Raw genomic sequence first — 14,724 nt, 5'->3', positions numbered from 1 at the left:
AAGTAGTAAATAATATTTGATTTGGTTCACCAGTTAAGTACAATGAAATTTTAAACTTAGCATAAACAGCTCGTTTTTATTGAGATGATAGATGGTTGCTGCTTACATAGCTGGTTGTCGAAGCTCCGACGCTGCAGGTGGTATTTTTCAAATAGAAATCTACTCAGGTTTTCATTAAAACGAGCTAAGTAGGGCGGCCTGAAATAGTTTCTTTCCAATCATCGGAGGAACATATTGAGTGATAATTTCAAGTTGATATTACGCTTGTTGCATATCCGCGCGAGTGCTAACCTCGTTCCCATGGTCCCCTCTCTCCCTTCCTCGAGGGAGGAAGAGAGAGGATTCAAGGAACGAGGTTGCACGAGTGTCACGCGTGGTTTACATCATTTGGTGACGTCTTATGGCGTCATTGTGTATCTTGTTTCCACGACGGCAAGTTTTTTCATAAGCTTTTGCTGAACAATTAATATTTGCCGTCGTTAGAAGTTACAGAGCCAGTTCTTATTCTCACAGGTTAAAAATGAAATCCATTTTTTGCAGTCATCATCCGCGAAACTTGAATTTTGATGCGCGAAAAATTTTTGAATTTCACTTTTTTACCTATGCAGTATACTAACTACGCAGTAAGTGTAATCAACCTGACACAATACTGATGAAAAGCCGGCCCGAAACGTGCGGAAGACACAAAAATGCAACGTAATGGCCCAATTTTGTTTTATGAAAACTAAACAATTCTGAGAGTTGTATAGCTCTCATGATTGTTCTATTACGACTAGATTTGCCACAAGTGAGATTCTTCGCCACTTATACAGGTCATTTCCTCCTATTTCTTACCACCCTACTAACTATTCCACTGGGCCAAATAAATTCATGTATTTACAAGTTCATCTAGATGAGTATGTGAAAGTTTCTGAGGGCATGTATAAGGGTATATATGAGTATGATGTAAAAAAAAATGAGATTCTACGAGTGCCCTGATTGGTAAAAAACCCATCGCTTTACTCTGGTAAACCCCTGTGATTTACAAATGATTCTCGTGTTTTTCCATTAAAACCGATAGAAAGTTCTGAGAAGGAAGAGGAGAAAGGTAAGGCAGGGTAAAGAGAGAAAGAGAGAAACGAGTACATTCCATTACTAAGTTTAGAAAATTGAAAGGGTTGAAAATTTACAAAACAAATAGTTCAAACCCCATCTCATTTAGAGTCAAATAGAGCGTTCCTAAATCTATATTTCTCTACACTAACCATGCACGCACATATCGCCTGCATATTTTTCACGGAAATCAAGCTCTTTTTACTAATTTGTGTTTAGTTTATGAAAATCCTTCCCTAGCAAAATGATACGGTTTCAACGAGTTTTCCTAATAACAATTAATAAAATAAACCTTTTAACTAAGTTAAAAAATTGGAAAGATATGTTTGTATCACAATGTCTGTGACGACGTAGTTAGCTACGGCCTCTTGGTTAATAGTCGACACTTTTCTTGTCTAAGAAACGTTCTTCGGCGAAACATCGACCTAAGAGGTTTACAATTACAAAAATACTTCAACTATTTCTTTATGTCCGAACAAATAAACCGTCCCTAAGAATCGTCATCAGACACTCTTCGCCCTACTCTGTCTCTTGCCCTTCCTTCTCCAGCTTTTACTTTAATGTACACAGAGCTTCTGAACATTCGCGATCTTCTAGGTTTCAAGTCTGTTAGAAGGTATTCCTTTGGCGATTTAGCTACATCATTGTCGCCTCCATTGACAGTTTCGTTAATTTTTTCAAGTCTTCTTTCTTCTTCGTGTTCTTTATTTGACAGCATTTCTTGCACCTCTTGTTCCAATTCTGGGTCAGGTGTATACGAAACCTTCCGCGTCAAACGAACTACGTTTTGGTTAGGTGTGAAAGTTAACCTGCAGTAGAGAACATGATTGCAAAAAAACTTCAACACTTCCACTCCCAAGATCTCATCAGTAATTCTCCTTACTGTCTGCCATACAATTCTCATATTGTCATTTCGGAGAATTTGGTATTGAATCAACTAAACTCATGAGTTACACCCCTAAAGATCATATGATCCCTCTAAAAATCCTCCTTCCCCACCCCCCCGTCCTCAGACTGGTTCCTTATTCCCAAAATTGTGGATCTAAGCACCTAGCTTATGAAGAGATTTGGCATGCAGACGACAAAAGGTCCACTGCTGACTTACCTATTCCTGGCAATAAGCCCCAGCACCACTCCCTTGAGTTTTCTTCTTGCATTAAAGGCTGTGAGTCGGACGAATGTCGTTTCCTTATGAAGAGAAGGGACGAAATCACCTTGAGAAATCCAGTCGTGACGAAGAGCTTGAGAAGCTGTTATTCTGTCCTCAGGATTCACTGTTAACTGAAAGATGGCAAGTTGATTTTAATGACAAATCTGGATTCAAGATGTTAGAACGAATATAGTGTTAAAAACAGACAAATTGAGTAATCAAGCCTTAAGTTCTTCGCGCCTGTTATACTTCGCCTTAATTTGTTCGATGAGAACCTGCTGGTGAGCTCTACTATACAAGGTTCAAGGCCAGGCCCTATACTAAAATTCGCAGTTATCTGGATCTGAAGTTTTTACAAAGAGGCAGAATATCGCGCTTAAATCTCGAAAGCTTACATGTACATCTTAAACAGACTGTTTAATGCCGGAACGACCAGGTCTTGAACAGCCGCACATCAATAAACATGCACTGTGCTTGGCATAAGCAGATTTGCTTTTCAGAAGCCGTCTTACCATTTTGCTTATGAGATCCTTGGCCGAGTCGGAGACTGAGTCCCAGTATGGAGAAGGAAACGAGTAGTTCCCTTGTAAAATGCTAAGAAGGAGAAACTCGACTCTCTGATTCCAGAATGGGGGATACCCAACCTAAAAACGTGACAAAAGGAAATTTTGTGAAAGTATGTCAAAAATTCTTTACTGTCCTTTATCCAGGCTGCATAAAGGCCTATTTCGTTTTTCCCTGTGTTTTCCCCAAGTCTTGGTTCATGAAAACGTAGATGAAGAGCCAGGCCAATATTCAGGAACCTTGAAAACTTAGTTTGTTATAATGAAATGCGTCAATTCTCGACCACTATGTGATTTCTGCAGGTCGTGATACTTACAAGTAGTAAATAAAGGATGACACCGCAGGCCCAAATGTCTACAGCACCATTTACTGGCCTCTCCATTATAGTCTCTGGTGCAAGGTACATTGGTGAGCCGCTACCGTGGCAATCAACCATTTGTCTTCCGTCTAAAGAGAAATTTAAAAAACAGTTTGCAGTTATATTCAACTGAGTGTCCAAAGAAATCTGCGATTGCATTGGTTTTACCTCAGAACCGTCTGTGATTGGTCTAGGAAAGCATTCCATTTACCAATCAGAAGAAAAATCAAACCAACCGCGACTTGGTCACACCCGATTTCCCGCGCTTTAGGCCATATGCATCTATGTATTTTGATCTATGATTGGCTCTTTGTTCTCATTGCGGTCTGTTTTGTTTTACTGCGGTTTTCAATAACAGAATACAGTTTTTTATTTACTATTTCATGGAAGCAATATTTAATTCACCTTGTATCCTTTTTGCAATTCCAAAGTCTGTGAGTTTGATAATCGGTGGACGGTCCACTTCTGGTTTCTCGGCCAACAAGAGATTCTCTGGTTTCAAATCCTACAAAATAAGAGGGAAACAATTCGACTAAGAGATCGAGGCCTTGAAGCAAGTTCCAGGCCGTCGGTTAGTAAAACAAACCGCGATGGTGAACTGCGTTTTTGTAGCGGAGGAGTTAAAAAAAAGAAAACAGAGAGTTTAGGGTGGGGTTGTTGAAGTCCTAAATGTAATAACTGTCCTAAATGTAATAAAGTCCTAAATGTAATAACATTTGGTCCTAAATGTAATAAAGTCCTAAATGTAATAACATGTAGTCCTAAATGTAATAAGCCTCTTATGCAATCGTTTAACTCCTGCAGTGCATTGTTGTTATGGCGGACATCCACATTGATATGTTAGTGACAGCTGTTGTTAAAAAAAAACCGCTGACCAGTATACATGTCACATTATGGGCCCGCTGATGTCAATCAGCGTCTTTTTACTTGCTAGACATAAGAAATATCAGCAGTCGAAGTATGGTCCTTATAGAGGTTTATTGATCGAGTTGAAGAAAATCATTTCCAGCCCAAAGTGGGCTAGTGCTTGGCTGGAAGCTCAATAGGATGGAATCGATTGGTACGTAACCATTAAGACTTTTTGGAAAAGAAATTTACTACAATTGATGATGAGCCAGCATGCTATTGTTGATGTTATCGTTCGTGTTAAAGTCTTTAGAAGTGATGTACCATTTTAGAGCAGTTTGAATGATTTCGCTGTGTCACATGTTAATCCAAAAGAAAATTATTATTATCAGTAGCGTTATCGAAATTTTGCACATCAATGTTATTCGGTGTCAATTGATTCTAATGAAGCATTTGAGTTCATTTTTAAGAATGACTGTCCAGATTTATTCAATTTTGAACCTGGGGTGTTGCATTTCCAGCCCTCTATGGCTTTACTCCACCTCAGTAATCAGTTCATGTACCATATGACTATAAGTGGAAACTGTTGAGCTTTCTTTTTTCATTCATCTATTTATCTATTCATTTTCTCCCCTCACGGCGGGGAGAAGAGGTAAAGACAAAAAATGAAATATAAACTTGAGATCAACTTAAAAATGTATGTTTTCCTAATATTTCGGTTCGGGAACTGATGAACCCGTCATAAGGGGCTAAAGGTTCAATTTGACTCTTGCGTGGAAAAAAGGCAACATGTCGAGACCTGTGATCGTGAAATGGGATAACATATCATTGGTCAGTCGATATCTTGCTCTGCAAGTCACATTATCATATAGCTAGCAGCGCACGCGGGCAAGATGAAGTGAATCCTGTGTTCTGATTGGCTACCTGAGCGGGCATGTTGGGCCCACCTTCGCCCGTTCGGGATCCCCCGTATTGATCCCACGCAAGAAAACTTACAAAGTTCGTAACTTTTGGACAATGTTTTCATATATACATAGAAAAAATAAACGACCCTCTCGGGTTTATTGTGCTGCAAACACAGTTGGCTTTCACTATCGGCTCTCGAAATAAACAGGCCATTCTTGATTCTTATCAAAGCGAAATCTTTTGCTATACAATGAATCCTTTAATGATTAAGCCAAGAGAATATAAACTCTCTTGTATGGTCAAGATTACTGGATATTAGCCTCGTTCTTTTTCTACTTTTTTATGGACCGTGACTTCGTCTCAGTCCATAAAAACGCAAAAAAAAAAAGAACTCGGCCAATATATAGCCATTTTGACCTCACGTTCGGTCAATAACGCATATGAATATATTTTATGCAAACCCGTACAAATCTGGCAAGGGAAGACAGTACAAAAAATGCCCTTCTGAGCCCAAAATTTGTCTAACGTATAAGTCGGTGGACTTCTTTTTCCTTGTAATTTGGTTCATCAAGTGTTAACTTCAGCACTGAGGACAGAAGTATTTCGTCAAAATCTGTTACACTTAAGAGTCTGAGCCAATGATATAGAGAGAGCTATTAGTCAACGTTCTCGTTGCTTCTGCGTCCATCAATTTGATGCCAAAAGCACATCAGTATTAGAATAAGGTTTTGTAGCCAATGCTTCTCAACCTACGTCTTTAACAAATAAAAAGCCGCTGATTAATATCAGTGAGCCCGCAATATCCCATAAATATTGGTCAGAGGATTCTTTGGTGCAACAGCCGTCACTTTAACATCTCAATGTTAGCGCAGTTAAACGATTGCATAGGAGGCTTATTACATTTAGGACCGAACGTTATTACATTTAGGGCTTTATTACATTTAGGACCAAATGTTATTACATTTAGGACTTTATTACATTTAGGACAGTTATTACATTTAGGACTTCAACAGGGGTCGGGTCGGGTCGGGTCGGGTCGTATATTAAACTTTTAATCCTCAAACTGGATAGTTTTAAAGAACCTTTGAGCAGCTAACAATTTCTGTGACCTCATTGGCCAATTGCACTTGGAACAAACCGTGAATGTCGTCTTTCCAGCGCTTTACGCAGATCGTAATATTTTTTTCCTAAGTCCTTCTCTGCAATCCACTGATACTGTACAGTATTTTTGCATGAGAGATATCGTACGCATGAATTAAGCTTCTTTGTTTCTTTTTATGGAATCTAGTGTAAAGAGGTTGAATATTTAACTTTTAAAGATTCATCTTAAGGTATAAAGAATCAAGATCATAATAATCCTCACCCGATGAATAATCCCTTTCCTTGACAAATAGTGTAGTGCTCTGATGATCTGTTGGGCACAAGCGCATGCGTCCTTCTCGCTGTAAAAGGGTCTAGATACCAGTCCATCGAAAAGGTCCCCTCCAGGTAAGTATTCCAGCACCATGAGCACTTTTCCATCAGCGTAGAACACTTCTTCCAGACGAACTATGCTCACGTGATTTAGCTCTTCTAAGATCTGTCGTCAGATACGTACAAAAACAAAAGGTTATGGATACGAATCAGCCATTTAGTAGCGGAAGCTTGCCAGACGAGTCCACGAATGTTTTTACTATTGATCTGATAGATCCTGTGGTAAAAGATCTACGATCTTTCTTTTGATCGCCCCGCTTTTTCGCAAGGCCCTACAAACTAACAGGAAGAGGAAAAAGCCACAGTAGTTAAATAGGATAAGCTCGAGAAAGAATATGATCGTCCAGTCTTTCAATGCGGCACACCTGACGCGGCGTCTGCCTGCCGCAACAAAGAGACCGCCGAATGAAATTGCTCAAGGGAGGTATCCGTCATGGACGTATGAACACTTTGAAAACAGATATGTGCGGCGAGCAGTAAATGTTTCTGTACAACGTGATGAAGTAAGAACAATAGAAATAATTAAAATTGTAACGTTAAAAGTATAGGAGAAATTAAACCCACAATTATCAGTGCCATAACTGATAGTTTAGTGCTAATTGAGTTAAAATTACATGAAGATTACTTTCACTCGTTTTGCAAATAATATTGTATCATGAGAGTCCAGCGGTTGCGTCGATTAAGAATATGATCTGCAACGCACGCGATTCAGTTAACTCTTTAAGATAAATTTTCTTGGAGTAAATATTTTTTGGAGTGAAAATTTCTGAATGCGAGGATTATAATATGTTTGTATACATCCAAATGATTTTTAAATCGGCTTATTTCGAAGGCGATGAAAAACTCTAGCGAATTTTTTTAGTATTTTGACATCAACTATCTTCATCTTTTTTCCCTGGGTTCTGAATAATCGATCTATAATACACCCTGTTTTCCCGAGCAATTCACCTAAATTCCTCGTACTTAAGCTTTCCAAATGTTTTAATCCTATTTGTAATAAACTTAAGAAAATAATTGGCAATCTTTACAGCAAAATCTAAACAGCCTCACCAAAAAATGTAAGTCCCAAAGAGAGCCAACTGATGAAAGAGAACCAAATCAATTCGATTAAAAATAAGAGAAAAATTATGTGGAGAAATAGCTGCATTTTCTGTTTACATTTCACCATGAAAAAGCGACTACTTTTTGATGTCTCAATAATGTCATATTCCGTTCGTTTCATGGTATTTCAAGTTGATATATTTTTTAGCATCACTCTGAGAAAAACAACCTGATGCCTGTTGGTTTAAAAAATGTTGGTGTAAAAAGCAAAAGCTGTTGTCACAAGAAACATTTAATGATGCGCTAGCTGACAGGCAAAAAAATGGTGAAGCTTTTTAGACAAATCAATCAAGTGTACATAGTTATTCAACTGAGCTAACGGCTAGAAATTGGACGGAATCTCAACAAAGCAGTGTCAGTTAACTGTAAGAGACCTCAAAATACAACTGAATATTTCACACGGTATTTTAGCGCTAAAATAAACAACAGAAACGAAGAGGGCGCACGAATTGCTAAGAGTTTTGCCGCATCCCGTCTAAGTTTTGAGTTTTATCTGAGAAATATTATATTTATTACGCGATCAACCACTATCTGTGATTGCATCACACTGATGCCATTTCTTAAGTCGATACCTATAAATGTCTACTAAGCGAAGTATACATGAACAGCCTAAAACACTCTTACCTCCGACTCATTTTCTACTTTCTCTCTGTGTTCTGCATCTTCATAATGAATTTCCTTCACCGCGTACAGTTGTAGTGTCTTACGATTGACGCATTTCTTCACTTCAGCAAACGACCCTTTCCCGATGAGCTCCTTGATTTCGTAAACGTCTTCGAACTTCATGTTTCGTTTGGCCGCAGGAAATTAACGAGCTAGCTGTTCGATCTTATCCACTGTGATGGGAAAAAGGACAAGTCGTAGGTGCAACTCAGAATGGACAAGCGCGAACATTCAAAGGAGTTTTTCTTGATTCGCGAGCAACATCAGGTGATTAATACCCGAAGAATGTAGCTATCGGAAATAAAGCCATGCACAAGTTTACACTGTCCCTGATTTTCTCGAATATATTAACACATTGCTCTTTTGTGCGCGTAAATGTTCGCTTTTGATTGATTGACAAAGCCTTAAACAAAAATCAAAAGAGTTGTTTGTTAAGTGAACAAATATAAATGACAGCAAATGCCAAGTTCGTCGCCCATATGAACTCACATCCTTTTTTTAAGACTCCTCGCCTGATAGCAAAACACTTCATCAGCACCATGTTTTAGTTCCACTACAGCGTAGGATCCCACAAGCATTAAAGAATGCTTTAATTTCAAAAAAAGGGCAAAATAGTGATAAGTATTGAGAAATTATCTTGAAGCTGTCAAATGGAGTCGGCTCTAGTTTTGAAAGCCACCTCTAATTTGAATTTTATTGCTTCATTCGGCTTTTGTTCTGGCACAGAGTATTATTACAGATTTTTAATTCTCTGCCATTTGATTAAAAGTTCAAACAAGTTTTGTTTCAAGCAGCCGCAGCGCTTCTTTAAAATCACATTAAGCTCCAGACCGAAATTAATTATTACAGAGGAGCAAATTAATCTGAGGAGTTAATTACAAAATAAAAGCGAAGCTGACGGACAGTTACAAAAATTAAGTGCGCAAAAGAAAAAAAAATAGTTGCAACCAATTTTCCACAAGGAACGAAGGCGCTTCTCGAGAGATCATCGAAAATCGACCTAACAGTAAAACTGACTGGCGTTAGCTACAATCCGAAATTCAGCGAGGGACTTGGGGGAGAGACAACCGACTGAAATAGTTAGTGTGCATACGCAGTCTTCGAAAGGAAAGCGGTTCTCCTCTACTGTCAAGAAAAAAAGTAACAATGTTAATAGCCCGTGTGTCACTAGTGGAATCGTTCGCTTTAAGTAAAAATTTGGCCAAACCGTTTACATAAAGTGTCAAAGAAGAGCAAGGCAGTTCTCGGGCGACTTGCAAAGATTGTTAAAGCGCAATTCTCTATTTTAAAGTTGCTCATCCAAGGAGCAAATCCCATGAAAGTCAAAACCTCTAGCTATACAAGCTAGAACAATTGCATTTTCTGTCAACGAAGTCATCATTTTGTTGGCTTTCAGTTTTAACGTCAGTCATCACTACCGACAACGGTCTTTCTCAGGACCACCCTCACCAGACAATCAAACAATGCGATCAAATGTTACCCCTGGGGTTAAACCATCTATCACAAGTTAAGACTTGCCCAATCATGTACAAAGAGTGGACAAAATGGTACGTGACAACAAAGGAAATATCGATCATTGGTAGTTAAGGACCAAAAAATACCTTTTTTAATTTTAAATTACCGTGGAAGTTAACGAAAGTGTTTGTGTCGCGAAATTTGTGTGCAGACTTGAATCCTTCCAAAAAAAGAAAATTGCGCTGCGAAAAGACAAAATAGTTCCAGGAATTGATGTGAAGAGCAAGTTATTCTTTGTGGCAGATACGAGAAACCTTTCTTTCATTTGAAAAGTCGTTAAGTGTGTCCTTCCCTTTTATTGCCTTAACGATGTACCGTCCCTCTTCCTATCGTTTGGACGGTTTGTTACAAAACGTTGTTGAAATACTTAGAAATAAATCCAATTCCCCATCTCTAATAACGTTTCTATTCACCACTCATTTCCTTTCACTTCCTTTCTTGGACATGATTACCAAACATACCAAACCATAAGAAAAAAGTGCACTGTGGTTACTGGGGAATACCTGTTATATCAATCATTCGTTTTCTAAAAACGGTATCCTGTTCTCTAGTTTGAATATAAACAATCTATATGACCTCTTGTTCTCCACAATAATTGCTTTCTAGAACTTCAACAAACAGTAGCAAGGAGCAGGGACCTTGCTTTTTCCATCCAGTTCCTCCAGTTCAACGATCAAGACACACTCTAACACTTCCCCACCAGCATCTTTCACCAGTTGACAAGCTGCTTGTAGAGTGCCTGTAACAATGTTTAAAATTCTTATATCAATTTGTTTACTGTCTTGTTTAGTTACAAGAGCAATTCAAAAGTAATACCAAACATGATTGCTTTTGGCTTTTCTTTACTTTTCTCAGTAATTGGTCCAAAAGGCTTGCACCACTTTCTTAAACAATTAGGTTTAAAATTAAAACTAATTTGCAACTTGGTCAGTTTTCTTGTTTCAAATTCAGTTCTGATTGGCTCCTTGTGCTATTTTCCTTCATTCTGATTGGCAGTTGTGGTTTTACTTTGGTTAAGGTTCTTCACTCAAATGAAATCTATGCTTAACCCTTTCACTCCTGAGATCTAACCATTAATTCTCCTTACTATCTGCCATAAAAATTTATACAATGTTAGCTTGGAGAATTTGGTATTGGATCAACTAAAATGCCCTTATATCTATTTTTTGTTATTCTCATCACTTGTGTGCTTGATATTGCACTGACAATGTCAAGAGAAATTCTCTCTTGGTCACTCATGGAAGTTAAAGGGTTAACTCTATGATTCTGTTGGTCTGAAAAAACTCATCTACCAGTCTCAAAAAAATCAGAATTAAAACTTAGATCTATCACCGCATGGTCACTTTTGTTTGCCCACACCTAAGGGTTTTATCGGATTACTTTGTGTTGGTGATACAACACTTACTCCAAATGTACTCTTTATGAAATATTCATTCCTTACCCCCTGTGGCAAGCAGGTCATCAACTATGACAACTTTTTGGCCTTTCTGGATGCCATCAACTTGCATCTCAAGAACATCCTAAAAATGAAAACTGATTATTAAATAAATATTCATATTAGCATGAATTTGGTTGGATGACAATTTCTCAATCATAGGAAAGTGATAATCACTTTACAACTAGTGTAAGAAGTGTGGTGTGGTGGTTAGCTTTCCAGACTTCTGCTACACACATCTTTGTTAAGGCCTTTGTGAGTTTGTTTGGTTCCCGGCAAGACTCCTACAAACTCTTATGATGAAATAGCAACTCACAATAAAAATGTCATTGTTTTTCTTTTCCCTTTCTTTTTTCTTAGTGTTACTGACACATAGACTAGTCCTACCAGTCATGAGCAACATAGGTTACAAAAACCTTTGACAGCACACATTAAAATTTCTTTTTTTTAATTCTCACTTTGCCATATTCTTTTGTCGAAGAAACCTTCACTGTTGGCCCAGGCAATTTCCCAGATTTACGGACTGGGACAAAAGGCAAATTTAGATTCAGAGACAAAATAGGCCCAAATAAAAACCCTCTGGCATCAAGACCTGCAAAATATGCCGCAAAAATCATAAAAAGATAAACAGAAAATATCTCTGATAAGTTTATAAGAGCATAACAAAATCTAAAAATATTGGCTTGGAAGTTCCCTTTTGTTCTCATCTCCTTATAAACCAGAATTAAGAGCATTACAACAGAACTTTATAAAGACAATTTAGATCATTGCAAAAAAAAAAAAAAGGAAATAACAAATTTTTTATTCCATGTTTACTTGCTTTGCTGAGGGACCATGAGGCTTGATGAGTTTCAGGTTGGCCTCCCAACAAAACAATTAAAATTGCCAAAATTACCAAAATTACAAATAAAATCACACATAAATAACATTGTATCATTCTCTGAGATTTATATCAGAATATAATTTCAATCCCAGATACTAATGTCCTCTTAACAGGCTACTTTTCTCAGTGTGTGCCAGAAAGACACTTGACCGTCATAATACCCATTGTCTTTTGTCTGAACTTTCCATATTGTAAGTGATGCATCCCCTGATACCTGACACTGTGCAATTAGAGCACTGGAAAAACTTCCACTTAGTTCTAACATAAGAAGATTTTGCACGAACCCACAATAGCATCAACGCCTGCAAAGTTTGCCTTTATGTGCTCAGTCAAGATGTCAGTAACTGTCCTTAATGCATTGCAATCATATAAAACAGGGCAGATGTCCCTGAAGGGAAAAAACATTCAGGATTAGACTAAATGTGATTTTCGTTAGGTTCCCGTTCATTCCCATTCTTCATTATGCACACTATTATTGGATAACAAAAACGACAATGAAAACAATAGACTACCTTCGAGATTACGGCTTTGTTTGGAAATAGTATGATGTTATTCGGAAATGTTTCCGTGATTTTTTTTCCTGCGCGGAAAGCCCCATCTACACGTCACACGAGATCGCATGACGTCAAATGTGTGGTATATGTTACTGCCATTAACTAAACAAAGTTAAGCCCGTCTTGAACGGGTCGGACACAATCGAGAGTAAGTTTAAAATTTTGTTTCGAGACTGACAATTTAAAGTTTGTGTAGCTAAATCATCGTATTCTGCAAAGAATTCAGCTCATGAGGTATACTACATCAACGAAACAAAACGTGGAAATATCCGTCACAACATTTAAAAGAACAGTACCACTCTTCAATCACCAAATGGGTTAGGCATGTGCTGTTTGCCGCATGAGTGATCTTCTCCCAGCAAATTTGCATATCTTAATTTAGGAACAAACTTACCTAAAAATGATTCCAGGTATAGGAAAGTCTGGGAAAGGTCTGATGAGTGATTTAACGTACTCTAGAGCCTTTTCCTGATCGCTGTAGTTTCCCGAACTTGCCATGTCAGAACGCTAAAGTGAAACCGGGTAACACTCGAAGGAGTCTGGCGACTAGATTCCAGTTCTCCCCGATCATGACAAATTTCAGAAATGCTGGAAAATTTTTGACACAGGTTATAAAGTTATAATTCCTCAGTTGGCATTAATACAGATACACTCTGAAGACTTTCCTAACCACCTCGCACAATTGCGCACCACTCACGAGTAACCACTGATAAATATCAAACTTTGGTGAATGAATTTACCAAGAAGTTTCAACAGCCAATCTGAAAATAGATGAGTTTCACAATTTCAAACAAGCTACTTGAAGCTCAGGAAATTTAAGTACGTTTTGGTTTTGTCGCAATTGGTATAGTCTATCACATGACTGGTTGCACAAGTTACGTGTTTTTTAATACACAATCACTAAGAGAAAAACAGAGCATTTTAACGATCATACAAATTCCTCAAGTGATGCCCGAAAGAGCCACCCCTCCCTTTTTCCATCCTGTGTGAAGGGATGGAAGGACAAACTGTTGAGATTCATATAAATCGAGAGACCATCATTTTATTGAGCGATTAAATTCACATAAAAGTAGGGCTCAAAGCCTATCATTGAAGCCTCTCATCATCCAGCTATCGCCTAGAGTTCCAGAAGAAAGTATCTTTGTCGGTTCGGCTGGTAAATACATCATCTCCTAAAGACGCCATAAGGCTCTCCTGTCTCTATTAGTTTAACCAACACTCATTGCCAGCAGGGCTGCCCTGTCTGAATCGCTCTACCAAGGTAATGTCTTGCCAGTATAATCCAGGAATCCTCCATTCTTTGACTCGTCTAAAGAGCCGATGACTGTAATCAGCCCATCAACCGATTCCTTAATCGTTAGCGAAGCATTTGATCCTCCCATGTCCGTTTGAACCCATCCTGGATGTAACGCAACTGCCATGATCCCCTCGTCAGCTAGGTCGACGCTTAAAGATTTCGTAATCATGTTCAATGCCGCTTTGCTCGGTCGATATGGGTACATCGTACTCCACGTGTTATTTGTTATGGAGCCAGCTCCAGATGACATATTGACAATGAAAGTCTTAGAAGAATCGTCCTTGTTTCTTTGAGATACAGAACGGCGAAGAAGAGGCAAGAACGCTTTGGTCAACATCAACGGAGCAACGACGTTGGTTTTATAAACTTGAATCATGCCCTCAGCGGTAACAGCATCCAACTTACTCCTGTCCATAATTCCTGCGTTGTTTATCAACAAATCTAAACCGCGATTCTCTAATTTACTATCCACTTCTGAAACAACTTTATCGAAGCTCTCGATGTTGTTGACGTCCAATTCTAACATGTGAAGATTCGTGTTCACTTCGCTGAGCGATTTCAGCTCTGAGGCTGTCTCTAATGTTCGATAAGTGGCAAAGACATATTCTGGAGGATGGCAAAGGCTTAAAAATCGCTTGACGAGTGCTAATCCGATTCCCCGATTGGCTCCTGTTATGAAAACAGTTTTGAACGGCCATAAGGTACTGTTGCCGTCCCCCATGATGATTCCCACCGCACTCATGTAGTTTCAAGTGATGTCACATAAAACATTTCTCTTTCTTTTATTTCCCTCTTATCGACGGGGGGCGGGAAGGGAAGATGAAGATATAGCGTTTTAACTGAGACACTCTCATTTAATGTCGACTCTATGAAAATTTTTCGCAATT

At 38.4% G+C, this 14,724-nt stretch overlaps 3 protein-coding genes across 3 annotated transcripts; all 3 read right to left on the bottom strand.

Moving 5' to 3' along the window:
* Window positions 1-974: 974 nt before the first annotated feature.
* Window positions 975-9,801, bottom strand: LOC113668866 (calcium/calmodulin-dependent protein kinase type II delta chain). The gene is made up of 7 exons (XM_027184818.2): window positions 8,115-9,801; window positions 6,280-6,495; window positions 3,570-3,669; window positions 3,123-3,253; window positions 2,755-2,886; window positions 2,198-2,373; window positions 975-1,901 (listed from the first exon to the last, which is right to left on the bottom strand). Exons 1-7 carry the CDS (start codon window positions 8,274-8,276, stop codon window positions 1,583-1,585), a joined length of 1,236 nt encoding a protein of 411 aa, XP_027040619.1. The 5' UTR covers window positions 8,277-9,801; the 3' UTR covers window positions 975-1,582.
* Window positions 9,802-9,947: 146 nt separating this feature from the next.
* LOC113668868 (adenine phosphoribosyltransferase) lies at window positions 9,948-14,238 on the bottom strand. The gene is made up of 5 exons (XM_027184820.2): window positions 12,935-14,238; window positions 12,271-12,374; window positions 11,562-11,695; window positions 11,110-11,188; window positions 9,948-10,407 (listed from the first exon to the last, which is right to left on the bottom strand). Exons 1-5 carry the CDS (start codon window positions 13,036-13,038, stop codon window positions 10,271-10,273), a joined length of 558 nt encoding a protein of 185 aa, XP_027040621.1. The 5' UTR covers window positions 13,039-14,238; the 3' UTR covers window positions 9,948-10,270.
* On the bottom strand, window positions 13,563-14,579 carry LOC113668891 (uncharacterized). Its single transcript, XM_027184865.2, has one exon. It carries the CDS (start codon window positions 14,577-14,579, stop codon window positions 13,794-13,796), a length of 786 nt encoding a protein of 261 aa, XP_027040666.1. The 3' UTR covers window positions 13,563-13,793.
* Between the last annotated feature and the right edge of the window lie 145 nt (window positions 14,580-14,724).

The sequence above is a fragment of the Pocillopora damicornis genome, chromosome 3 (assembly GCF_964200805.1).
Source record: "Pocillopora damicornis chromosome 3, jaPocDami1.2, whole genome shotgun sequence".
Lineage (NCBI taxonomy): Eukaryota > Metazoa > Cnidaria > Anthozoa > Scleractinia > Pocilloporidae > Pocillopora > Pocillopora damicornis.
This window is presented reverse-complemented; position numbering and strand designations above follow the sequence as displayed.

Excerpts from the sequence above, each read along its gene's own strand:
- LOC113668868 (XM_027184820.2), bottom strand. The coding sequence starts at position 13,038 with ATGGCAAGTTCGGGAAACTACAGCGATCAGGAAAAGGCTCTAGAGTAC. Across the intron at positions 12,375-12,934 it reads ATACCTGGAATCATTTTTAG|GGACATCTGCCCTGTTTTAT; the intron begins GTAAGTTTGTTC and ends TTTTCCCTTCAG. Across the intron at positions 10,408-11,109 it reads TGACCTGCTTGCCACAGGGG|GCACTCTACAAGCAGCTTGT; the intron begins GTAAGGAATGAA and ends ACATTGTTACAG.
- LOC113668891 (XM_027184865.2), bottom strand. The coding sequence starts at position 14,579 with ATGAGTGCGGTGGGAATCATCATGGGGGACGGCAACAGTACCTTATGG.
- LOC113668866 (XM_027184818.2), bottom strand. The coding sequence starts at position 8,276 with ATGAAGTTCGAAGACGTTTACGAAATCAAGGAGCTCATCGGGAAAGGG. Across the intron at positions 3,254-3,569 it reads AATTGCAAAAAGGATACAAG|ACGGAAGACAAATGGTTGAT; the intron begins GTGAATTAAATA and ends ATTTCTCTTTAG. Across the intron at positions 1,902-2,197 it reads GGGCTTATTGCCAGGAATAG|GTTAACTTTCACACCTAACC; the intron begins GTAAGTCAGCAG and ends TCTCTACTGCAG.